At 28.3% G+C, this 24,958-nt stretch overlaps 1 protein-coding gene across 2 annotated transcripts in view; it reads left to right on the top strand.

Moving 5' to 3' along the window:
- The first annotated feature begins 8,393 nt into the window (after positions 1 to 8,393).
- LOC116768100 (lachesin) overlaps positions 8,394 to 24,958 on the top strand; it is a 36,123-nt gene continuing 19,558 nt past the window's right edge. The window contains exons 1-4 of one of the 2 annotated variants that reach the window (XM_032658737.2): positions 8,443 to 8,498; positions 8,824 to 8,943; positions 9,115 to 9,331; positions 19,875 to 19,999. In XM_032658737.2, the coding sequence (XP_032514628.1) occupies positions 9,259 to 9,331; positions 19,875 to 19,999 (198 nt within the window). In that variant the 5' untranslated portion in view covers positions 8,443 to 8,498; positions 8,824 to 8,943; positions 9,115 to 9,258. Of the gene's footprint in view, positions 8,499 to 8,823; positions 8,944 to 9,114; positions 9,332 to 19,874; positions 20,000 to 24,958 lie in introns of both variants that reach the window. The other variant, XM_032658738.2, reaches the window with a different exon arrangement.

Genomic DNA, 24,958 nt, shown 5'->3' with positions numbered 1-24,958 from the left:
ATCATCAGGGCAGCCTAATTATTTTTCTAGAATCTGAAAAACATGCATCTACATTTTTTCCTTCGTTGGAATGTTTTTCTTCGATGAGCAGATTGGGTCCTCCTGCTCTTTTGTAAAACCTCCGAAGCTCTGCAAATAATCATAATTTTTTTGGTACTCCATATCACTTCTGAATACCGCTGTATTTTAAATTTCTATTTTCCTTATTTATGTAGCTAGGCAGGTTAAAATATTGAAAATTATTCAAAAGATGATCATGAATTATTTTGACACAATCAAATCTCAATTGTTGTCCTCCTAACACGTAACTCAAATCCTCCTAACACGTAACTCAAATCCTCCTAGCACGTTACACTTACCTCAATAATACAAAAACCCACGGAAGGCTAAAAGTTCGGCTAAAGTATCATAAACGCATGAGGTCTGCAGCAATATTTTGATAATGAGATCTAAGATTTTCGCGAGTTTTATTCATTTAAATGAAACTAATATATTTGGGATATAATAATAACCAAAGAGTCGGGATAATATAAGTTTCATTTAAGCAAAATTTTGAACCGGAAAGCAATATTTCGAAAACAGATGCGTAAATTTGACATAGATTATATAAATAGAGTTCAGTTATTGTGATTTGTTAGCTTTTAATTTATATTTATTCTCTTTTAACATTCTGTTGCATATTTTTAAATGTAAATATAAGGTTTGGTAATATCGGACTTTGATCCTTATATGATTTGTTTTGTTATTTAAGGTCAAGGTCAAGTTTAAATATAGAACCATTAATAAAAAATGTCAATGACCTAAAAATTAATTCGAATTATAATTAATAATTATTAAATAAGCCAAAGACTATCTTTTCTTACGAAGGCTTTTGCTAAGTATACGGTATGGAATCTTAAAAATGATAAATTGGCTTAATTTTATAAAGTGTCTTCCGTCTGAGAAATTTTCGCGAATTTCTTTGTCCTTTGAGATCTCAGAACGGGCTAATAATTTAAGTAATTATTTATTCAAGATAAGAATATTTTATACGAAGTAAGACGTCTAGAACATCGTATATTTATGATAAGTATTTAAAGTGGTCAAGTGTCTTATCATAGTAGATAACAAAATTAATGTTTATTTATCGGTTATCGTAAATTGATACATCCGTAAAATCAACAATAATATGAATTTCTCAGGTTATTTGTATTATTCGTTAATGTCTAAATATCCTTGCAGAAGGTATTTTATTCATTGTATATAAAATGTACATAATTTCTGAGTAGATTATTACAATAATCGACTGAATAACGAGCAACATTAATAAGTCTACGCCCTAAGCAATAATAATAAATGCCGTCTCGCTTTAACACATAGACACCAAGTTAGTCTAATTCAAATTTAGTCTCGTCTGCAAAATTAAGATAGCTATGGTGCGATATAATAGCTTGAATGAGCCAACTTTGTGTAACTGAATCAACAGATACGAAATAATAAAGTTTGATACGTTTGTATCAATCATACCTAAATATGAAATGTATGTTATAACAGCAAAAACTATTACAGAATCTGATATTCAAGCAGAAACTTTTAAAGGGCATTTAGTTTTTATAACAAATTAATCTAATAAAAAAAAAATAAAAAAATTGTATTATTTACAAATAACATTCAAATATTTTACTTTGTGTAAAATTTCGACATATCTTTAAAATTATCAAAATCTATGAATTACCGATGGATGAATTTTTGTTTATGATTGACCTTATTACAATAGCGATAAGGTCACAAGTTACAAAAATAATTTTATGATAAAATCGGTGTATTAAATATTGTAATGCATTGAATAATCAAAATAATATTTCAAAATAAGTGTGTACTTTCATTGAGGCATGTTAAAATTATAAACCATGAGGAATATAATGTATCGCTCGTTGAAGAATAATATTGTAAACGTGTGTTGACGAGTAATATGGGATTACTTTCAACTTAAAAAGAGAAATAGAAGATAAAAATATATTATGTAATTAAACAGCTGATGGCGAAAACCACAAGTAGCAGTTGCTGTTGATAATATTACTGTAAAGTTGCGTTTAATTTTAATGTTTTGACATTTTCTGTACTTACTAACATTGGAGTATCGTTCTAATCAATAAGGCATGTTTACAGCGACACTCAAATCGCCTGTGACGGGCTACGTTTTGATTTCCCAAGAGATTGTGATGGAAAATTTGATTTCATTTTTATGTTTTGTTTCTCCGACATTTAAAGCTATATCCATGAGTGTCAAATAACCATTTATATACAGAAATGTATGAAATATATGAAGACATACATGTGTACATTAAGTACACCTCTGAATCATCAAAAATAATAATAAGCATAATATGATGACAGTGATAAATTGTTATTGTATTTTTCAATGTTTACTTTAAGAATTGTCATATTAAAAGTTACATTTTTTTTGTTTTGTTATTACTTATATACTTTATTGCACAAGCATTCCCATTTCCAAATATGTGTAGCTTATATTAAATTGTTTCACATAACAGATTTTTATTTCCATTTTTCCATTAATACATGGTTCATTTTAGCTTAACAAAGATAACAGAGCTATATCGCTCACTTATAGTGATTAGATAAAAAACAGACTCGATTGATAATATATCAGACAAAATTATTGGCTTCAATAATTTTGGCTAATATAGCTGGTTGTGTTTATATCATTGAAAATGAATACATTTAAATATCAATGTAATAGACTGTTAGGATGGATTATGAACAACAAAATTATAGTGCTTCTAGGATTGCTCAGTTTTTGTTTAATGGTTTCAACGTGGGCATTATCGGCACAAAGAAATAAATTAAGAAATGAGGTAGGAGAGTTACAAGAGACAATAGCTTCATTAGTTGCAAGTACTACTCAGGCTCCGACTACATCAGAAGCAACGAATACGACACAAACGTCTCAACAGACAGAAAAACCGGACAAAGAAGAGGAGAATCCCAACGAAAAGGAGCCTGAAGGAAAAGATCCCGAAGAAAAAGAGCCTGGAAATGGTGCCGCAAACGCAACAGATAAAAATGCTGATACAAATGGACGAAAACACAAATATTTTTTTAAGAAATAAGTTCGATAAGTAGAATTTATTAATTTAATTAGGTTACTTATAGTAAGGTTTTAAAAATAAACACCATGCCTAATGTAAGTAGCAGTTTGTTTTTAACTAAAATGTAATATTTAAATGTATTGTTAAATGAATTAAGTCGTCGACTAAATGATAACCATAAAGTTGCACAGTTTCCTGTTTGAAATAAATAGCACACAAACATACGTTTCGATAATTTCCTGAATGTTTATTGAGAGCATTTTTACAAAGGGACAAAATGTGAATTTTAAATAAGTGTACTTTGATACCTTAAATATAAAAACTGTTATTGAACACAGCATTGTGTGAATTTAAGTTTGTGCCCTATTTAGTTGAAGTCTCCTCAACAATGCCCCCTAGCGGGAAGCCATTGAATTAGAATATAAATTGAACTCTTTATATAACCATTTATAATTTACATTTAAAGCGCCTTACCGCCTCATATCTTAATATCCTAATCAAGTCGATATCCAATCGCCTTTAGAAAATTTAATTCTGATGAAATAAAAAGTACATTGTAGGTTTAAATTAAATTTCACTTCTATTCACAATCTTATTTATTTTTATAAATATTCATAGCTTCTCGGATTGTTTTATTCCACCTTTTACATGATAATAATTGGTTCTGTATGGTCACTGTATTAATTGAAAGTTAATTCCCTTTGCTTCTGCGGAGAAAAAGAAAATGTTTATTATGTCTTGATTATATGTAATAAATAATAAGATTAGAACTGATTTCCTTTTGAACTACTCTTGTGTTTTCCACAAAAATATTTTTTGTCTAAGTATGTACTTTTCTAGTTTTATTTGGTATACAGACTTAACCGGTAGCATACAGCTAATAAGTTATAAATATTCATAGTCATAAGTAGCTTCAGAGCCATTGAACGTTTAACCTGACCAATAAAACTTGACCTTCCGAATTGTATTCACTAACCTCCTTTACTTGTATAAAATTATTTAACTGAAAGAGGGCGAAAGGTCTTACTAAAGTGGTCGCTGTGAGTTACTTGGGAAGGGGATTCCGATACATTATAGGTACGATATTTCAATACACTATTTATATTTCCTTTGGGAATGACAGGGTGCTAAATCTGGGGCGTGAGTCAGATTGTTTTTAGAGTGAGACACCGTTTGTCTATTTGAATGTATGAATATAAGGGAAACGTTAAAAGATATTCAATAATACAAACATACGAAATAGTATTAAATAAAATACTTGTTCGAATATTAATTAGAAGCAAGTTGACTTTAATATCGTCAAGAGTTTACATGAACACTGCGTGTCAGGACCGATCCATCTCGACAGAAGATTAATATTCCAATAATTCCTACCAATCCGTAGGCATTGAGGGTATATAAATGAGATCACATCCTTAAACCCTCACCTCAGAGAGCTCACAGAAAAATTGTGAAATTAAAAATTTTTTCTTAATATTTTCTCATAACATAAAATAATTTAATGAGATCTAAGACTTTCGCGAGTTTTATTCATTTAAATGAAACTAATATTATTCGGATATACTACGCGTGCTCCATTTTTGTAAAAAAATTGTAAAAAACCGTGGTCACGGTTGCTGAAAAATAACCGAAACGTCGGGAATATGTAGTTTTTTACAAAAATAAAACACGCGTAGTATATCCGAATAACATTAGTTTCATTTAAATAATATAATTTGTTTATTTTATAAAAGTTTTCTAGGATGTTTCTATTGAAAAGAAAAGCAAAACGATTGCTTTATCATCTGCAAATTATATTCACAACTGATATTTAAACTTATGTAAAGTATATATATAATTTCAGAATTTAAAATTAAAAAAACTATTAAAAACGTCAATCCGTCGCTTTACATATTGTACATAAGTTTTAATGTGCCAATTTGTTTACATCAAGCGCTTTAGCGATATGAAGCTTACTAATTCCCAGAAGCGTATACATGTAACGAAAAGCTCCAATGAAAGTTGTTGTGACATAATAGCAAGAAGTTAGGCAGTTTGCGCACCTATGTCAGTGTGGTCTAATTTAAAAGAATATAGAAGATTTACATAATAACAATGTATAGAGATTTGATAACAAACAACATGCATTAAGACACTTTTTCTTTTCTTATAGTGAGCTCTATACTTACTTTATAATATAAGGAAGACGATGTGTGTTAATTTTATCGACAAAACAATTGCAAAAGAGCTAAAAGTGCGTCATTAAAAATGTTATTCTAAATAAATACCTTTACTTCATTATATATTTGAGTTAATGAACCAAATGCATATTAGCCTACAATAATATAATCAGTTTAACCATAAAACCAAGTTTATAGTAATCACACTTACTTTATTTATATACTTGGTAATATAAAAAGTAAAATAACAAGATAAAAATAAACTCAATTCCTCTGTTAGATGGTAGAATTTTTTAAATTTCTTGCATTCCTTTTGAAAATACCTTACTTCGTACTTTACTTTCGTTGAGAAGTAAAATATGACAGAAATTTATATAAAAACGCTTAGAGTTCCTATCGTGGATTGTCAGTGGCCCACCTGCCCTATTTGGTGTGTGTAACGTCCTCAAGACACATACATACTCTGGCCCACTCTTAATGACAAAGTTTGGCAACTTTATATATGCGTGATTACCCTTACAGCTATTATACAATATTGTTCAATACGTGATTCTGTCGTGGCCTAAGCTCCATATATATTGATATCGATATCGGAGGATTTATTGATAATTTTGAATACTTTTGAATACTTCTATAATAAAATAAATTTTATCATTCTTTTGAGACTTTTGTCTACTGTTAAGTAAAAAATTTGCTTCATTAGTTCAATAATTTCATTATGTTATACAAATTAACTATTAAGAAAAGTTATATTGTTAATATAAATGTATATTTAAAAATCAATAAACGGTCTCCAGAACCCATTGTTTGATTTTTTATAACGATTATTTCTATTTCGAATTTGTCGATTATTTTTAATAATAGTCTATCGATATATCTTTTCAGATCTCGGAAGATAGATCGTGTTTGGGAGTCTGAATATAAAGAGAAATAATTAATTGTTATGCAAATTAATATTCCTGCTAAATAAATTAACCCGTAAATTAATATCAATTATAATTTTTAAGACTTTTATGTAACGTTAACCTTTGAGCATACATTTTTGTTCTAGATTTATTTGCCAAATGATTTAATTAAAATAATATCTTTAATCTGAAAGAACAAATATCAGAGTGTAAAGACAACTTTCAACAAAACGGGGCATAAGACTCTCAACAGTAATATCGTCTTAATCTTACCAACAAATGGGATGTCTACTTAGGTAGGATTCAACGAGCCTGGCCCGTCATTAATCATACAGAGCGCAAATCTGAACCATTCATCCTGAGCTCGCAGTGTAAACTACGCTTCATACTAAAGCATATTTATAAAGAAAAATCTAAAAGGACTGTTATAGATGGCTGGATTTCACGATGCTCACTTGAAACAGGATGACATCCTTTTTACTTCACTAACACTGTATTATGTTACCTTAATGTACGGTTTATATAAAACTAATAAACAGTAGCTAGGTAGCTCCTAGAAATGTTCTTGGTCAAATAATTAATTTATTTTTAAGTTTTGTCTGAATCGTTATTTTTTTGATTCTGAATTTTAAAGGTTAATAATAATGAAATTACATTTACAACTTTACAGCCTATTGAGACATAAGGCTTTGTATGCCTATAACATAAAGCAACGACCAAAGTACAACAAAAATTTGTTTAAAATTGATTTAGTAAAAAATTGAGTTGCCACAGATAAAACAAAGCACGGAGACTTATAGAATAATATATAAAGCAAAGCTGGTTGAAAGCATTTATGTTTGAGTGTTTTAAATCATTAAGTTTCTATATAAATAATAAAAATAATATAAGTGATGTATTAAATCACATAGTGTTAAATATTTAAACGATAGATAAGGTAATATCCGAGTGTTATAAACGAGCGTCAAACGTATGAAGTCAACATATGCGATCAATAAGGTCAACGAGTTATTATGATGGATAGTGTTTTTATTGACGGAAACATTAAATATTTGTCAACGATAAAAGGTGCTATATATTGTCCGTATAATAAATATATCGGGTTTATATCAATAGCTTTTGTAGTCAATTAAAATGTGATACCGTTCCAAATAAAGTCGGATCTGATGTTGAGAGACTTCATTAACAACGATCGATATTAATGAAATATTTTTATGTGAGAATTTTTCAGCATTCATACTTGTTTTATTATGACGTGAGAATACTTATATGACGATTTTTAATCAAATGAAATCTTACTAAATTGGTAATAAGGCTGGACTTAGAATGATATTCGTCCTACAAATATTGTTATATGTATATAGTTTTAAATATTTTGTTTTTAAAATTTTCATCGTTTAAAGCGTTGTCATTCGTTAATGTTTGTATAAATTAAAAATATTTTTTATATTACTAATAAAATCCTTTGTTTCCTTGAAATTTTATTAAAGTAAATTTTGGTTATTACAAATACTAAATAGAATGACATAAAATAAATTTATTTAATGCTGTAATAGTACATTTTTTTTGTAATTAATCTAATTGATATATATCAAAAGATAATTCCGTGAGAAATTATTGAGCTAATAAAGTTAAAAGAGCTATGGAAACCTAATTAACTGTCTCAATTCAATCTTTTCATCTGACCAAGTTATAAAGTAATGCTAAGATTAATTCTTCCAATGAAACCTTTCATGAACGTTAAAAACATTGTCTTAAGTAGGCGACACTTGTGACCTAAGGGCTTCCTTGACACTAATCTTTTAATAATCGATAAAGTGTTTTGCAGTTAATATCGATACATCGTTTGAATATCACGAGAAACTATTTAATGCACTGCACATGCAAGAACGTATTTGACTGAACCTGCAAGGCAACAAACTCGGAAATGTTTGCACAGAACACAGTTTTATTCAATAAAAAATGCAGCAACACAATGTTCAACAAAAAACGACATTTTTTTTAATCGCCAACAAAGCAACTGACAACAGCTCAAGACGTCTTATACCAAACAAAAGTCAGCCCTTGCGGCGTATTTAAAAAAAATAGCCTTTACATAAGGAAATCCAAACACTCTTTGTTTTCGAAAATAGAGCACCGAGAAAAGGAAACAAAACACATTCGTATTCCTATTCATGCAAAGGCGCAAGGTTTAAACGTTTGAGCGGTAACCTTTTCATGCGGTGTTACGTAGACGGTACGTAGCGGTGTCGTAGCTGTGTGCTACGGAGTGTTCAGTGTGCTACGAGACTCGGAGAAGATCGGACGCTCACGTAGCGTGCGGATAAGTCGTGACTTGTTGCGATGTTAGTGAATAAATGAAATGTTCTAAGTGGATTATTTCCGTGTTCAATATTATTATTAGGATTGGATACCGACATATTGTATTTTACTTACGATTTATTATTCTTTCGTAATATTAAATACAGTCATGGTTTAATGTTTTTTTAATATTTTTAATCGATATTTTGAAAAAAAATTTTGTTTGCTCCAACTGTAATCAAGAAATCCAGTATGTACAATAATTTCATTGTCTTTTTGATGCAGTTGATGGTATATTGTAACAAAACAATAAATTTGATATAAAAATAGAGCAAGAACTATGTATTAACTAGTATGTGCATTCAACAGATTTCGAAATATCGCAAAAATTTTAAACAAACAATGGATGGGTTATAAAAAGCAATGAACTAATTGGTTACAATCAATCTGTTCGGAGCGAAACAATGACTGAAATGAAACGACTCAATGGTATCCGCTTTGTTTTGTGAAAACTTTGATATATAAAAGTCAATTTTGATTATAAATAATTTTATTGCATTCACATCAACTGATTTTTATTTCATGTAAATAAAATACAAATTTAATAATATATGAACGTCATAGCAATGTACCAATCACTCAAAATCACATTCATTACAGTGCATGAATCGGGATAGTTTACTTAAAATAAATGTAGGTAGAGAAAAATAAATGAACCGTTCCGAGTAACAAATGAATGCGCGAGTGCTCGCGGACAGAAAATGTACTGTTTCGGGTGATGTGTGAATAGTTGATGTGGACGGAATGAGAGGCGAGAGATCTTGTTTTTGGTCCATGCTGCAGGCTTTTGCACTACTGCCCACAATGGCATTCAAGGGTACGTTAAGTTATTATGATAAGATAATAATTCGCTTTGCATTCATTTGTGTCAATTTGCTCTAACATAACATCAAACTTAGTTATCATAAATTTCTGCTAACTCAAGTGCATCAATCATTAATAATTACACATTCTTTTGTTGTTTCTTTAAACTTTACTACAACAACAGTATGTCGTGTCCACTTAACATTCGCTCCTTACAAATGTCGCATGATTCTTGCATATCTTACTGCAGTCGACACAGAAACATACATTTAAATATAAAAAATATTCACTAGTCTTCAACGAAACTATTTTATTCTATTACGTCTAAAGAAAAATAATTTATTGTGATTTTTCTATCCTTTACACAAATTTATTGTGATTATGTTGACGTCATATTTAGTATTGTTTTAAATCAAGTTATAATAGAAATATAATTATGAAAGATAATTTTTTTTTGTATTTTACAGGAAAGTATTATTACTTCTAACGCTCGTGCAAATTTCAAAATTATCTTCCATAATATGTAGTAGGTACATACATAATACATTTTTAAACATCCCGATTTAATATGCGTCGCGTTTAGGTACACACAGTTAACTTTGTTGTTAATTAATTACTTTATTCAAATTGCTTATTAACGTTGCTAACTCCAAAAACATACTGAAAATGTATAACAAAATAATTCTAAATATTTATAATACGCCTTAAAGAATAATATAAGCAAAAAGAGTTAAATATGACCAGAGTAAATAATGTACAGTTTAGAAAAAGGTGGAGAAGGAAAACAATGTCGGGAACAGAATTTACTTAAGTTGTTGAAGCTTCGTTTGACGTTTAGGTCACTGATAAGCGACGATTGGTAAATAATAAATACCTAATAATACTGAAGGATATTCATAGAAATAATTATATAAGTATCATATATACATACTTGATTTATATTAATGAAGTTGATAACCAATTATTTAAAATAAATCCACTACTGAATGTCCTATCACTTTAGTTGTGTGTTTTAATATTGTCTCAGTCCTACATATTACGTGACCAGTGTAAGTTGAACTCCGTTAGACCGTCCTGAGTAAATATTGAATTTACCTTTGTAGGCTTTTAATGAGGACGTAATTTTACAAATTACACAACTTCATATTTGATCGAAATCCTTGACACTATGTAGATATAAATGTATAGGTATACATTCATATTTGATATACAAATTGTGTCATAGACTTTTTTAGGAGTTAAAATAAGTTAGTCTTAACATAATTATTATTATATGTTTTTTGTTTTCACCAATATAATAGATATTAAAAAAAGAAAAATGTTCAAAATGAATGTGAATTAATACAGTATGTCGTAGTCGCTGTATTACAAATCTAATTAATGAATTACACCTCCCCGCTGTATTTTTACATAAATAAATATAACATAAATGCTATAAGAAATTTAAACTAACGTTAGTTATTATAGATTTATAAAAGACAGTTTTATTGTTAGAGTTTTCGGAATATTTAAACATCAGACATCTTTATATACATGTTTTGAAGCGTTCTTTCTGGATTTCAAAGTAGACTTGTTCTAACAAATGTATTAGAAAAATTTATAGCACTTACTACTTAAAAAATCGGAGTTAGTTTATTCCGTAATACTTAAACGAGGAAACATTTCTGTCCATCATCATTTCATCATCATCAACCATCGTTTCGTCCGTGTAGGACTTATCTTCCAAGAAGTTGTAAATGAATCAAGTCAAAATATGCGTATCTCATATTCAAGCGTGTTACTCCTTAAAGTCAAAACTCCAAATTTCAAGGTCAACGCAATCAAAAGATGGGGCTGTTTATGCTCCGTTTGTTTCTCTTGAAGTTGACAAGGGGATGAAAACTTTTATGTGTCTTAAAATCACGAAATTCGATAAAGCAATTTCGTTTCGTTCAAATAAACAGAGAAATCAATAATGGTGACAATCATAACAGTTTTCGTACTTTCATAGCCTAATAACTTTAATGACAGTATAATTACAATGAAAATATTATTATTTATGTTTTTTAATTCCAAAACTTTTATTGAAAGCAACACATGTCTTTTTCACGAAATTTAGGTCTAAGTGCAAGAGCGGCGAAAAGTTACCTTCGACGTACGTTTTAGCTAAAATTTATAATTAAAAAGGGGAAGAGATGGAGACTGTATTTCGAGAAAGCGTGTAATGAAATTGAAAACGACGGACATTTAATATATTTTATTATAATATAGACATTAATTTTATTTATTTGATTGTTTTCATATAAAAAGAAATGATTTTTAGGAATGATAGTTTGTCATACTCACCGTATCTTAAAGAGCCTTACTTTCTTTGATGTTTAATAGTCTATATACTTGTGAATGTGATCTATATATGTAAAGTATGTACAAATCAAGATGCTAGCGAGAAATTTTGTTAGGTGCCATGTTATAAGGTGGTTAAGTGTTAGCGGCTAAATATATGAAGCGGCGCTGATGAATTGAAGTCCTAGAGACTATAATGTTAAAATACTTAAACCACTACTTCTAACACCAAATAATTTACAAACCTATAAGAATAAATATTAAAATACCGTCACTTGATTTATGCTATTCACATAATAAATGCGGATATTTATATAAGTGAGCTTCTACTACCGATTTAAACTATTTAAATAGTATTATTTATGAACGTACCTTTAGAAGCTTTGCTGAAATGACATCGGCTATGTCTAAATTTAATTGTTATTATCGTCTAAATCGTCTAAAAGATCAAACTGGATAGCGAGAAAAGTAACGGGTATGAATAAGATCACTATAAATTATTGTTAAGATATTGTATTACATAAAAAAGTGTCGTTCATTCCTTAAAAATATTCAAATAATAAGCATAAAATTATTTTAAATATAAAAACTCATGCTCTGAAACGGTTCAATCACAAGTATTACATCTCATATCTAAGAGAACAACGTTCGTGTAAATCAAAGATATATCCAACATATTAAGTTAAAGCTCTCGTCGTGAACGCCAAAGTATTACTTATGTATTCAATTACAAATGGGCATTATTTACATATTCTAAATTATTTACACACAATTAATAACTCACAATAGCACTCACGTTCAAGCTTTTCATTAAACACGAAATTTTACTTAGCGTGATTATAACGAATGGGGGAACGACGTTAGCCTTCACAAAAAGCTTTGCTTAACTTACGCGTTAATTTAATAGATGTTAAATTACGTGTATTGAAGACCTTTAATTTTACTTGAAGCTACTGACTTTAATAACTGGTTATATTAGATGACAATATTTGTACCGCATTCGACCAAAAAATTCTGTAACTACCCTCCTATAAATTTATTCAACAGAAATTCCTTGAAAATAATAGACGTTTTAAATTTATTATTAAATACTTTTGATAAATTAATTTTTTGAATACACATTAGACGACTGGCAGGATTACATTCAATTTTATTTCACTCATTTTCCATATGTTTGTTAATGGAAATATAAAGGTATATTATATGATATAAATGTAAAAACAATTGAATTAATCAAAATAACTTTAATAAGCTGTTAATGAATATAGATTCGTTGTTTTTTAATTAAACAGCTTTTGAACGAACTATTAATATTTATATGTTTTTTCCAAATATATCTATATAGGAGCACTTACAATTTCATATGATATATTACTTATACGATTCGGATGAATTACGACCGTGAAATGTATTCTATATCTCGTGATTTATGGCAGTTAACAGTGGGGTCCAATATTTGATATGTTATGGAATTTATAGCACTTAAAGTTTAAAACCATTAAACATCTATCCCAATGCTATGAATAAAAAAAAACTGTCTTATTTTTTTTTTTGTGGGTTCAGTAAGAAAAACGTAGATTATCTTTCAATAAAAAATGAGATTTTTATGCCGGCGAACATTATAATAAATGGTAGGTAGCGCATAGTGGAGTAAAAGTTGTAACATTTGCTCATAAAATTAAAAAAAACATAAACGTAAAATAAAAAAAGAAACTTGTTTTATATCAATGGATATACATTTCAATTATGTATATTTAAAAACACTAGATATTCAAAAACAAAAGCTTCCGATGGCAAGAGAATCTGGGAGCCGGTGACCTAGAACAATTTGCATACTTGGGTGCCAGATGTTCCAGAATATTCACTCCAAAGAATATTATATTTTACGCAACCCGTTAGTACTGACTCTTCTTAAAAAACTAAAATGGTTCAATATAAAGCTTTTAATAAATGAACCGCTTTAAAAATTCATAATAAAAACACTCAGAGTTATTTACGATATAAACCTCCTAAGAATTTTCTCCGCCACATCTCTACAACAGATGGCAAAACCAGAAAACCAACAGTTGTTTTAATTGCTATACTTAATTAAATTTATAACTCATTACGATAAACGATTAATAAAACGCAGAAATTTAACTTACATAATAATTTATCGTTACTATTAATTATTTTAATTACTATAGTTATTAATTTTAATTACTCAGCCAGCGATTTAAATAAGAGTGATATATGATTATGGAAGCGTAATATGAAGATTTTATTCTATGGTCTACGATAGGTACAACCCTGCCGTACAGTACACAGTAGATCCGGTAGACCGACGGCAATGTTACCGACAAATGACGTTCATAACATTATAAATGATCAAAACTATCGCGCATTGGTCACACGTTTCATATAACTCACCTATGAAATGGCACATTTGGGACTCCAAGGAAAATATAGCAATATCCAGCTAAGATATTTTGCTTTTCTATTTTCAAAATCTGTAAACTTTTATACGTCCCACATTTCACGTTACATTTTCTACTTGCCGAATACCAGTTCAAACATATGTACATATATTCATGAAAAACCAACGTTTGCTATTTTAAACGAACAAAACGAGGAGATATTTGAATCAAAATAATCTCTGTTGCCTTATAACCTTGCACATTAAATGGTATTTTAGGCCACAGTAATTGATTATCTGACTGGCCTATTTAGTGACGCTTTTTAAAAAGGCTTAAATGAAATATAGTATCTACTCAATATATTACATGGACACTTCTATTTTAGGATTGTTTATTCCGTTGAAAACTTTCAACGAAAAATTTAAATTATAATGGTGATGCTGCAACATTAAAAAGGTTTTAACTCGAGACAGTTGTGCTATGTTTTATATTCTAATACAATAAAAGAGTGGAAAGTCTATTTGATTATATTAGGATCACCTATGACAAGTATGGGAGTATTTTAAAGGACAATTTTCGTGATTGGCTTTAAAGGAAAAAAGGAAAATGATATATGAAAAGTAAAATCAGAAGGCGAAATAATGTAAGTTAGGGCTTCGTTTATTTTGTGAATAGCAATAAATCCTTCTATTTATTTTTATTAATATAAAAAATATGATTTAATGTTTAATATGAAGTTGTATGGATCTTTTATTAAACAATAGACAGCTGCCGTCACCGGGAACGGAGGTGCTAATAATGCTTTCTCACGTAATTAAGTTTAAAAACTGCTATAATATGGGACATAAAGAAACTATTTTTGCCAAAATGAATGACAAATACTCACAACCTTTTGCAGTAAAAAAACAAAGTTCGAAGTTAATGGCACCTAAAGATTAATGCTCCGTTTATTTTGGCGCTCGCAAGGAAACCAAACTTATTGGGCACTTTCCATTGATCCAGAATCATAAACTTTGTTAAAAAGCAATATCGTGTTAAGGTAAGTTAATGGAATTTTAAAACCGTCTATTAATAGTAACGTCATAAACGAATAGAACCTTTTTTTGCTTCTAAACATTTGACGGATGGTAAACAAATTTTTCGGCATGTCTATGTAAGGCGTCACAGGTTTCCTGATTTCGAGATTATATTTGTTTTCAGTTTCGTTACACTTATATAAGATACCTAAGCTTTTTAAATCCATTATTATAATAGGAAATATAATGTATATTCTACAAAATTTTACATGACATTTTATTTTCCTACACACGTTTTGTTAAATGTATTGAGGTAGACAGACTCCAACCATTTTAATAAGTGTCACAACTATTGATGATGTATATTTTTCAATTTACTTAACTTTTATATTTTTTAATCATATATTATTCTGTCATCTACTGATTCTGTATGAGAGCTTTTTATAAACACGGAACAGTATGGCACTTTAAAAGATATGTACTGGTACATAATTTTATTTTTCGTCATTGTAGCATTGTTTCGTTGATATAAAATTTTATTACTCTTCAGTAAAGTGTGTTAATATAAGGACCCGATTCATCCAAATAGGAGCGAAATGGTTTAAAACTAATCTTTAATGTCAACTCACAAACACAGTCTGATATATACATTCAATATACATTAATTATGCATAATCTTATTTATAATGTATTTATTTAAGTAAAATCTATTAAAACCTATACTTTCACGAACTCGTAATCAAAATAGCGATACTTTTATTATAACGTTATATTTTTGAAACCAGAATTTTAAATGAATTATTAATATTTTGACATCAAGTCAATGCAATGTGCATATAATACAGTTACAAAGTTTACAATTCTATTCGACTAGGTGCTTACACTTACAACTAGTTACATAATCTCTTCTTTAATTTAATAACTCCATAGATTTTAAATATATAAAATATTATATACCTACTTAATATATTTATAAAAATATTATGCAAAATTTATTAATGTTATTACAAAAAATATAATTACGTTCAACCATCAACTTTTTAATTTTATGTATAAAGCGTCTTTTATAGAAACTTTAGACATTAATTCTATATATCTATGTATTTTCCTTGTACTTGATTCGAACCAACTTAATTTAATAACTGCATAAATACAACGTTTTTATATGAAGAAAAAATAAAATAAAAATCAGCATACGGAATATTTATCCGCGAACATAACAATTAAATTCATTTTTATATATATATATATAAAAATAGTTTTATTTACAAATTAAAACGAACACGAGGAAATATAATTGAACAAGATGCTTTTGCTTGTTTAATATTTTTATTATAACTATTAAATATTGCCATTAAATTAAATAAATAAATACTTGAGCTGAAATGAAAAGGTCTTAGAGGCGTTATTCTAAATCTAATAAAATAGTCGGCCCGAGATGACGCAGTTGAAATCTAATAGTAATTTTCTAATATCATAACTTGGATGAGATTTTAAAGAATTTTATAATCAGATAGAAAAGGTAACTGTTTATTAAGTGAATTTTATTCAGTTATTATAATTAGAACATTTAAAAGTTTAAAAGAATACCTTGGTTTTAAGATACATGCATGATATTTAAATGAAACTAATATATTTCGTATATACTACGCGGATTTTATTATTTTAAAACTACATAATTCTGATGTCTCGGTTACTTTTCAGCAACCGTGATCTCGTCTGCCCGTGGTCACGGTTGAGAGAAAAGTAACCGAAACATCGGGATTATGTAGTTTAAAAATAATAAAATCCGCGTAGTATATCCGACCTATATTAATTTCATTTTAATGAATAAAACTCGCGAAAGCCTTAGATCTCATTACATATATGATAGATAAGTGTTTATATTCCTGTTGAGAAATCATTAATTCACAAAGTAATTTTTGTACTTTTTATCAAAGATATATCGTGAGACACACACTATAATGGATATATGTAAGTCCATATTTGTTTTTATAAAAAAACAATAAGCTACTAATGCTCACGACACACTTTATGTCCGGTTTACAGGAATGCTAAAATTTATCTATTAAGCATCAAGTACAATACTGGAATTTGTATTTGAATATGGCTTGAATATTTTTATTAAAAAAGATGATAAAATATAAATAAAATTTTATTTAATAATATTTTTCTTGGCATTTAAATATTTTATCAATACAAAAAACTCTTTCTTAGAAACCTTTTAAATAGTTTCAATCTACTTTTAAATGAAACCGATTTCGTTCGCTTGATTCCCTGTGACAGGAAGTAAGTGAAGCGTTGAGCAGCCAGTTTCAATAATACAATCAGGATTTAGTTACATGAATATAAAAATTAAGGTTTAATATTTTATTTTTTATTAGCAGTTTCGTATTTGTTAAATATTTTATTAAATAGTTAAGGGACAAATTAAAAATATGTCTCTTTCTTAGAGTAACGAAATACGTACACATATTTATTTATATTTATGTCATAAAATTTTGGTTTCCACCTGAGAATCGGTATCAAATTCTTTATCAGGTTCCATTTTATAATTCCAGTAGGTCCAGAAAAATAGTATGGCGGTTATTGATCTAGTCCAGGGCGCAAGAACGCATTAGCATTCGGTGACAGGTGCTAACAGTCCCCGCTACCTTCGTGTGACAATTTTGCTACAATAAAACCTCCTTCGACTGTCGACCTTTTTTATTCAATTTCATAAATATTATCGGGAAATTAATTTTTGGAACGGCTTTGACATTAATATTTTGAAACTTCCTGTCGCCTTAAAAGAATCTATTATTATACCAAATAATATTTCTGACATTGTTTTTTTTTTTTTTGGAATGATTGAATGAAAATGATATTTTTTGTTTTTATTTTGTACAAAGTTGGTTAATTTTTTGTGATTCCTGTGATCATAAATTAATTTTACACATAAAAAAGCAAAATCCCTCTATAATTATTTTCCTGACTTCTTGTGATTTACACGATACTAAAATCTACACTTATTTTAAGAATATGCTGTATGAGAACTTATTATTCTTTGAACAAATATTATTTTATAAGCCTTCATACATATGATAAGGTATGAAGCAAGAAACAAGAAAAAAATATTGCCTTCATTTCGATTACACTTAGAATGATAATTTAATTAGAACTATTAAATAAGTTGCTATATAATATTTAAATAAATCAGCCATTTTGTAAAAAAAACGTATATTTCTATATACAATAGAAAGCTGACTTTAAAACTTAGTGACAGTAATGACAAAGGGGATACAACAAAGTAAGTTATACGGCTGAAGTTAGTGAAACAATATTAACTCTTAAAACTTAGTTCGTAAAGTCCATTATAGATTAAACAATATAAAAGTATTAGAATCAAATCCTTTACAATATAAGCCATATCCTTGCTTTAAGGAATTTGTGTAATGGAATTTTAGTTACAGTGAATAAAACTATATTAAATTCCCTTCAGTGTTATGGTTGAGTAATAAGGATGAGTGACTTTTACTCATGCTTGTTAAGAACTAGCTGCCCTAGTTACCGCCCCGAAAGAGTTTAAGTTTGTATTTAACTTTTAACATTATAGTAAACATAGCAACAACAGACTGTTCGTCATAGTGCTATAATATTTTTTCTGATTGTTTTGTTATTTTGCAATGAACTCTCCTCATTCCGAATTACTTCCTAATTCGAAAATCAAAATCATTGGTTTTATTATATTTTTTTAATTACCTCCTGTCGTTTTTTTAAGTACCTTCTAGATAAACTTTCCGATGCGTCGTAATTCTTTATAATAACTCTTTACAACTCTTCAATAACACTTCTTCTATGTCTAAATAAATTGTCAAATTAAATTTCAACTAAAAATTTATATACATGAAAAAAATTTAAGTTTTTATCCCTAAGCCACATTTTTTAATGACCAATTAGCTAATTGGCAATTAAAACTATTAATCATTTTGTCTTGTTTATTATAAAAAAATCACAATTTTCAACAAAATTTTATTTTACCTCAATAAACTGTTTCTTACCCAAAATATCCAAAAATATTTATGAAGCGAGTCCCCTCACTGCTTTATGACACTAATTACTACTGAAATGAAAGTAAAAATATGACAAATTTATATTTTTTTTAATTCAACCGGCGTAATTTTAAGAGCATCAACTTGAGTGAAATTTCTAACAAACATAATGTTTTCATCTAATTTTAATATGACCTGCAGCCTCCGCGGGGAATTAGATGTGAAATATTAATTTTGCAAGAAAGCCCAAAACTCGACAGTATCCATGAAAATTAAAGCGTTTTCAAACAGCCAGTCAAATAGACCGCGGTCTGGTCTATAAGGAATTCAGTTCCCGTAACTGTTTCTTTCTTTACTCTTATTAATAATTTTTAAGTATATCAATATAAGTATGGTTTATTAATTGTTTTTTTTTTATTTATTTAAGATTTAATATTACAAATATGTCGGCGTAATTGGTATGATATCATCATGTTTCGTGATGATGCATATTCATGTGGCGCATTTTAATGTTTACAGAGTTCGGTTATGTAAAGGGATCGAATGAGAATCCATTTGCTAAAGAGATTTAACTCCAAAAAACTCATATAAATGATAGATTCGATAATTCAGATTCGGAAAAATAAAACGAAATATTTCTTTTTTCACAAATAATTTAAAATACAACATCAAACTAAAAATAATATTCTTTGAACTGAAAAAATGACCATATTTTAAAATTTTGCAAATATATTGCCTTTTTTTAATAAAATGAAGAGCTATTTATATTGTATTATAATTGATTGTTTCAGATTCACAAACAACAAAAAAAATATTTGAAGAACCAGCCTTTGAACGTCCTATCGGCAATCATACGTTTTTCTTAGGACGAGAAGCTGTTTTAGGCTGCGCTGTGACAAACCTTGGGAAACACAAAGTTAGTATATATGTACATAATAAAACATTAAGTTTACCTAATCCTTAAGCTCTTATTTTAAATAAAAATTTCTTAATTGTATTTTATTGAATAAAATTAACTTTTTCTTCACAAAGCTAATAGTTTTTAATTATTTTCAAACATTCCAAAGTGTCATTGAATTTTATTTGAAATACAGTTCAGTGGTAACATTAGGCTTAACATCACATGTGGTAACATTCGTATATATATTTCTTCAATCAATTACATGCATAATTAACAACTCATGCCCTGACATTAACAACAGACTGATCAATAAAATAGATTACTGTTTCCCTATAAGCTCTCTTTGATGTCAACGTACCTTCCATCATTTATATTTGAGGCATTGTTAATCTACGTTGTATCTAAAAATAGTACCAGGCGAGGGCCACTAATTGCTGTGGAGGCTGCTAGTTTATATTCTCGTCCGATTATTATTTTCATTGTAATTAAAACTTTTGGTATAAAATTAGTGCTTTAGCTTGTTTATGGGTAAGTCACGTGATATCCATAATAACTTTAAAGTTTAGTCATCTTTAAATTAAACAGAATAATAATCAATTATTAAATTAAATTTAAATATATAATTATTTTTGTTTGTAGATAAATTCTGTTTATTTAGAACTAAACGAAGTTACAGCACTGATAGCCTTAGCACTAATTACTTGTCATGAAAGATTAGGAGCTGATATTTTTTAAATATAATGTTCATATAAAACGATTTTATTGATTAACGCCATGAATATGTTATGGGAAACGTAGAAATGTTTCATTTCATTCTCTATAAACCAATTTAATATTATGATATTTAGTTTTTTATTAAGCTTATAATAAAAGTCATGGCTTAGAAACTAAATTCTAGAAAATTTTGAGTACATCAGATTTTATATAAATATTCCACATAAAGAAAAAAAAAAACGGCTAATGAAACGTTTAAAGGAGAAACTCTTAGATTTTTACACGGACTGGAATGACTTATGACTCTTAAAATTCTTCCAAAGACCTAAAAATAAATATAATAATAGACCAGCTTTATAATTTTATATGTAATTAATGTGTATCTGAATTTTTAAAATTTTTGCCCCTACCATTAAAAACTTAAAATATTCTGACACTGTGTCATTACGAACTCATGTTATGATTTTGATTGTTTATACAAAAAACACTTCAAAGTCAATATGGCGTATTTCGACGCTGTAATAAAATTATATAAATATTAACAGACCTCTCGAATAATATAATAAATAACAAATTTTATAGGACTATAGAGCTTGAGAATAATTTTAAAAGATAAATTTATTTATAAACAAAAGTAATTTAAACGCTGTAAGCAAAGAAAAACTTTATTAATAAAGACTTGGAGTCTTCATTATTTTATAGTGAGTTGTAACAATATTGAATTAATTTAACAGTCCAAGTCAATGTTTTGCTTAACCCTTGTATGGCTATAAAAATATTGTGTACACGTACACATGCTTACACCAGTTAGAAAAAATTGACAAAATACATACTACTTAAATATTTTCTTCCCTCCTTATCGTATAATACTTAATATGATTTAATATTACGACATAACTACAATAAAAGAATAATATTTTTTGACTGGATATAAAATTATTTTTATATAAAATGAAAGATTTTGTCGTTTATAACGAAATAAGAGTGTATTTTTTGGTATATTTTTATTCATTAAATAACAGGATAGTATTGTCGAAAATAATATAAATGGTAATGAGGCATGTGATCCAACATAAAACAATCCGAATTTATTAACGATTTTCTAATAAATGTTGGAATATATTTTTTCTGAAACAAAACGATAACGTTATTTCGCCAGTTGAGCTTTGATTACGCGTCAAATGAAGCAATTAAATGTTCAGCAAACATTAAATAATAAAACGTTTGCTATTACATTCCCTATGTTATAAATATTGCTTTTTTAGGTCGTGTTAAATATTAAAACGGATATTTCCTTTGAAAAAATTCAGTATTCATATACAAAAACCTAATATTTCACCTCGCGGTTTGTGTATTGTTTGTTGGCTATATGATTTGGTATCGTTATAAATTTAATGGTCAAGATTGACTTTATGCCAGCTATTACTGAAGGGAACTGCGAGCTTCATCATTACTGAGATGTGTGATAACGATTTGTAACAACTAGAAGAAACACTAAATAATAGTTCCGCTTTAAGTATCAGACTTACTTTTTGCTACAAGCAGTAAGTATGATGCATTTGAACACATTATAGTGAATAGAATTATTATAAAAGCTATCAAAACTTTTGTCGGTAATAAAACCTTAACCTTCGATATGCAAGTATAGCACCAAGCATCAAGCACCAAGCATCAAGCACCAAGCATCAAGCACCAAGCATCAAGCATCAAGCATCAAGCATCAAGCATCAAGCATCAAGCATCAAGCATCAAGCATCAAGCATCAAGCATCAAGCATCAAGCATCAAGCATCAAGCACCAATATATAATTTTCTTTTAAAATAATTGGTTTGACTATGATCAAATTAAACAAGTAAATTTAATGTTTTTTTTATCAATGTATGCTGAGAGAGAAAAAAATTTACATCTTCGTAAGACAACATAAAATATGACACATCTGTTTGATGTGACGGCTTAATATGTATGTAAAATGACTGATTTACTTACTCGACTCAGGTCACGATATCTACGTAAGTAAATTTACAAGAATGTGGTATTCCAATAATTTCAGGTTCGAATCATTAATTAATGTTTTTGTAATGAGATTTAAGATTTTCGCGAGTATTCATTTAAATGAAACTAGTATTTTTCGGATGAACTACGCGTGATTTATTTTTGTAAAAAACGATCACGGTTGCTGAAAAGTAACCGAAACGTCGAGAGTATGTAGTTTTTTACAAAAAGAAATCACGCGTAGTTCATCCCAAAAATACTAGTTTCATTTTAATGTTTTTGTGATTTTTTTTTTAATAAAACGTTTATTGAATTATTTAACGCATTTAATAAATATATATTTTTTGATAAAACTAACATAATTTATTTATAGAGCGTGTTATAAAAATTAACGTCCCGTCTTTTTACCTGTGTAATAAAAAATGACAGAGAAAACAACATTGAGTTGACGAGTTGCTTTTTGAAAATATTCGTAGCAAATTGAGAGCTTCCCTATTTTTAGGAAATGCCTAATGAGTTCTCGTTCCAGCTTTGAATGGGAATAAAACGTGAAATAGACCGAGCGGTCCAGTTATTTTCTTATTTGCTTTGTTTCCAAGAATGTAGATTTGATTCGGTTATTGGTCCACTCTAGAAGCAATTTCATCAATAATAATATTTTAATGTCGAACTAGCTTAGCAGTATGAATTTTTGAAAATAGAATACTAGTTGCCAATCGTTTAAGGATATCTTATTTACAGGATCATTTTGTCAGAAACACCACTTTAAAAATGAGATCAATCACCTATATTTTTACTTGATAATTATTGGAATTATAATTTGAAAAATTTCATAACGTTGATAGATTTTAAAGTTATGTTAACATAAGTACATTACAGAAATGTTATATTTTTAACCGATCGGTTTGTCGTAAACCAATAAACAACGCGTTTAAACAAGTCAAACATTTACGCTATGTATGTACGTGGCATGTTAGTGAATAGCGAGGCGAGTAGGCGACTTTATTTAACATTTACTTGTTACTTGTTAGTTATTGCTTAGTTAACTCCGCGTGACTAACACAATGTCACCTCAAGTCTGAGTTGACTTATAACATTCCAGTCATATCTCTACGGTTTGATTTAAGTGGAAACTGCAAAATCTATATGTTAGAAACAAAGAATAAAAAAGACTCAAAAAGTTTCTAAATACTTTTTTTTTTATTATTTTGTTATTCCTTACAATATTAATTATTCATCTTTCAACTGACATTTCTGTAAGTATATAATGTACAAGATATAATTTATGTAAAACTGATTTTTTTTTTACTGAGAAGACTAATTGGGGTGGTATTTTAGTTCCTAGTACCTAACAACTTTCTCGATGTTTCAATCTGCGTAAAATTCACGTTTTTCAAAAGCGGTTAATTATTTTCTCTCAAAGTATTTTCTGTACACTAATATTTAATTTAAAATTTTCATGAATAGAAAAATCTGACTGCGGTTTTATATTACGAATAAAAATGAATAATTTTTTTTCATTTCATGTAATAAGTGATTAAGGATCAAGCGATGTTCATTGACAATGAAAATACAAATGTTGCCATAACATTGTTTGAGGCTTGCGGGTGTGCGGATCGAATTGAGTTTATTCAATTTACACAAATGACAGACGATCCGACGTCATGCTCGTATTTCCTGAAGATTTGTTGGACATTTAAGAGAACTACAACGATATCGTCTTCTAGGTACACAATCGTCTATATTTCATTTAAAATTTGTCTATTTTGTGATTGTTGTTAACATGAGCCAAAAAGGGAGCCGATCTCCAATACTTTGAATTCAGTCAGTTATTTTTCCTAATTGTCGAAATGGAGTAGGCGATTTAAGACAATTCGATCAATACGAAAGTAATTAAGAGAGCTGACAAACTCTATTGATGTTTCATTTTATTTATAATCATCTCGATGTAAGTTAAAGTTCATAAAAAAAAGTATTTTGTACAAAACAAATTTAATCAATATTTATTTTTTCTATGAAATGTAAAACTTTTTTAAGATGCTCAAAACTAAAAATGGTTTTTGAATCTAAAATTTGCTTCTAACACAACGCAAAATTTTTTACGATATTATTTTTACTTCTAAACGAAAAAAAAAATTAAATAAGTCAATACATTACAAAAATATAAAAACTATTATAAAAGCTTTAAAACACACGATACAATTTTGTTTCGTTGACAAACTTAGAAACCGAACAATTATTTCGCACTTGAATAGTTTGTAAGTGTGA

Source organism: Danaus plexippus, chromosome 19 (genome assembly GCF_018135715.1).
Source record: "Danaus plexippus chromosome 19, MEX_DaPlex, whole genome shotgun sequence".
In the NCBI taxonomy this organism is placed as follows: domain Eukaryota; kingdom Metazoa; phylum Arthropoda; class Insecta; order Lepidoptera; family Nymphalidae; genus Danaus; species Danaus plexippus.
The sequence above is the reverse complement of the archived record's forward strand: the minus strand, read 5'-3'. Positions and strand labels throughout refer to the sequence as shown.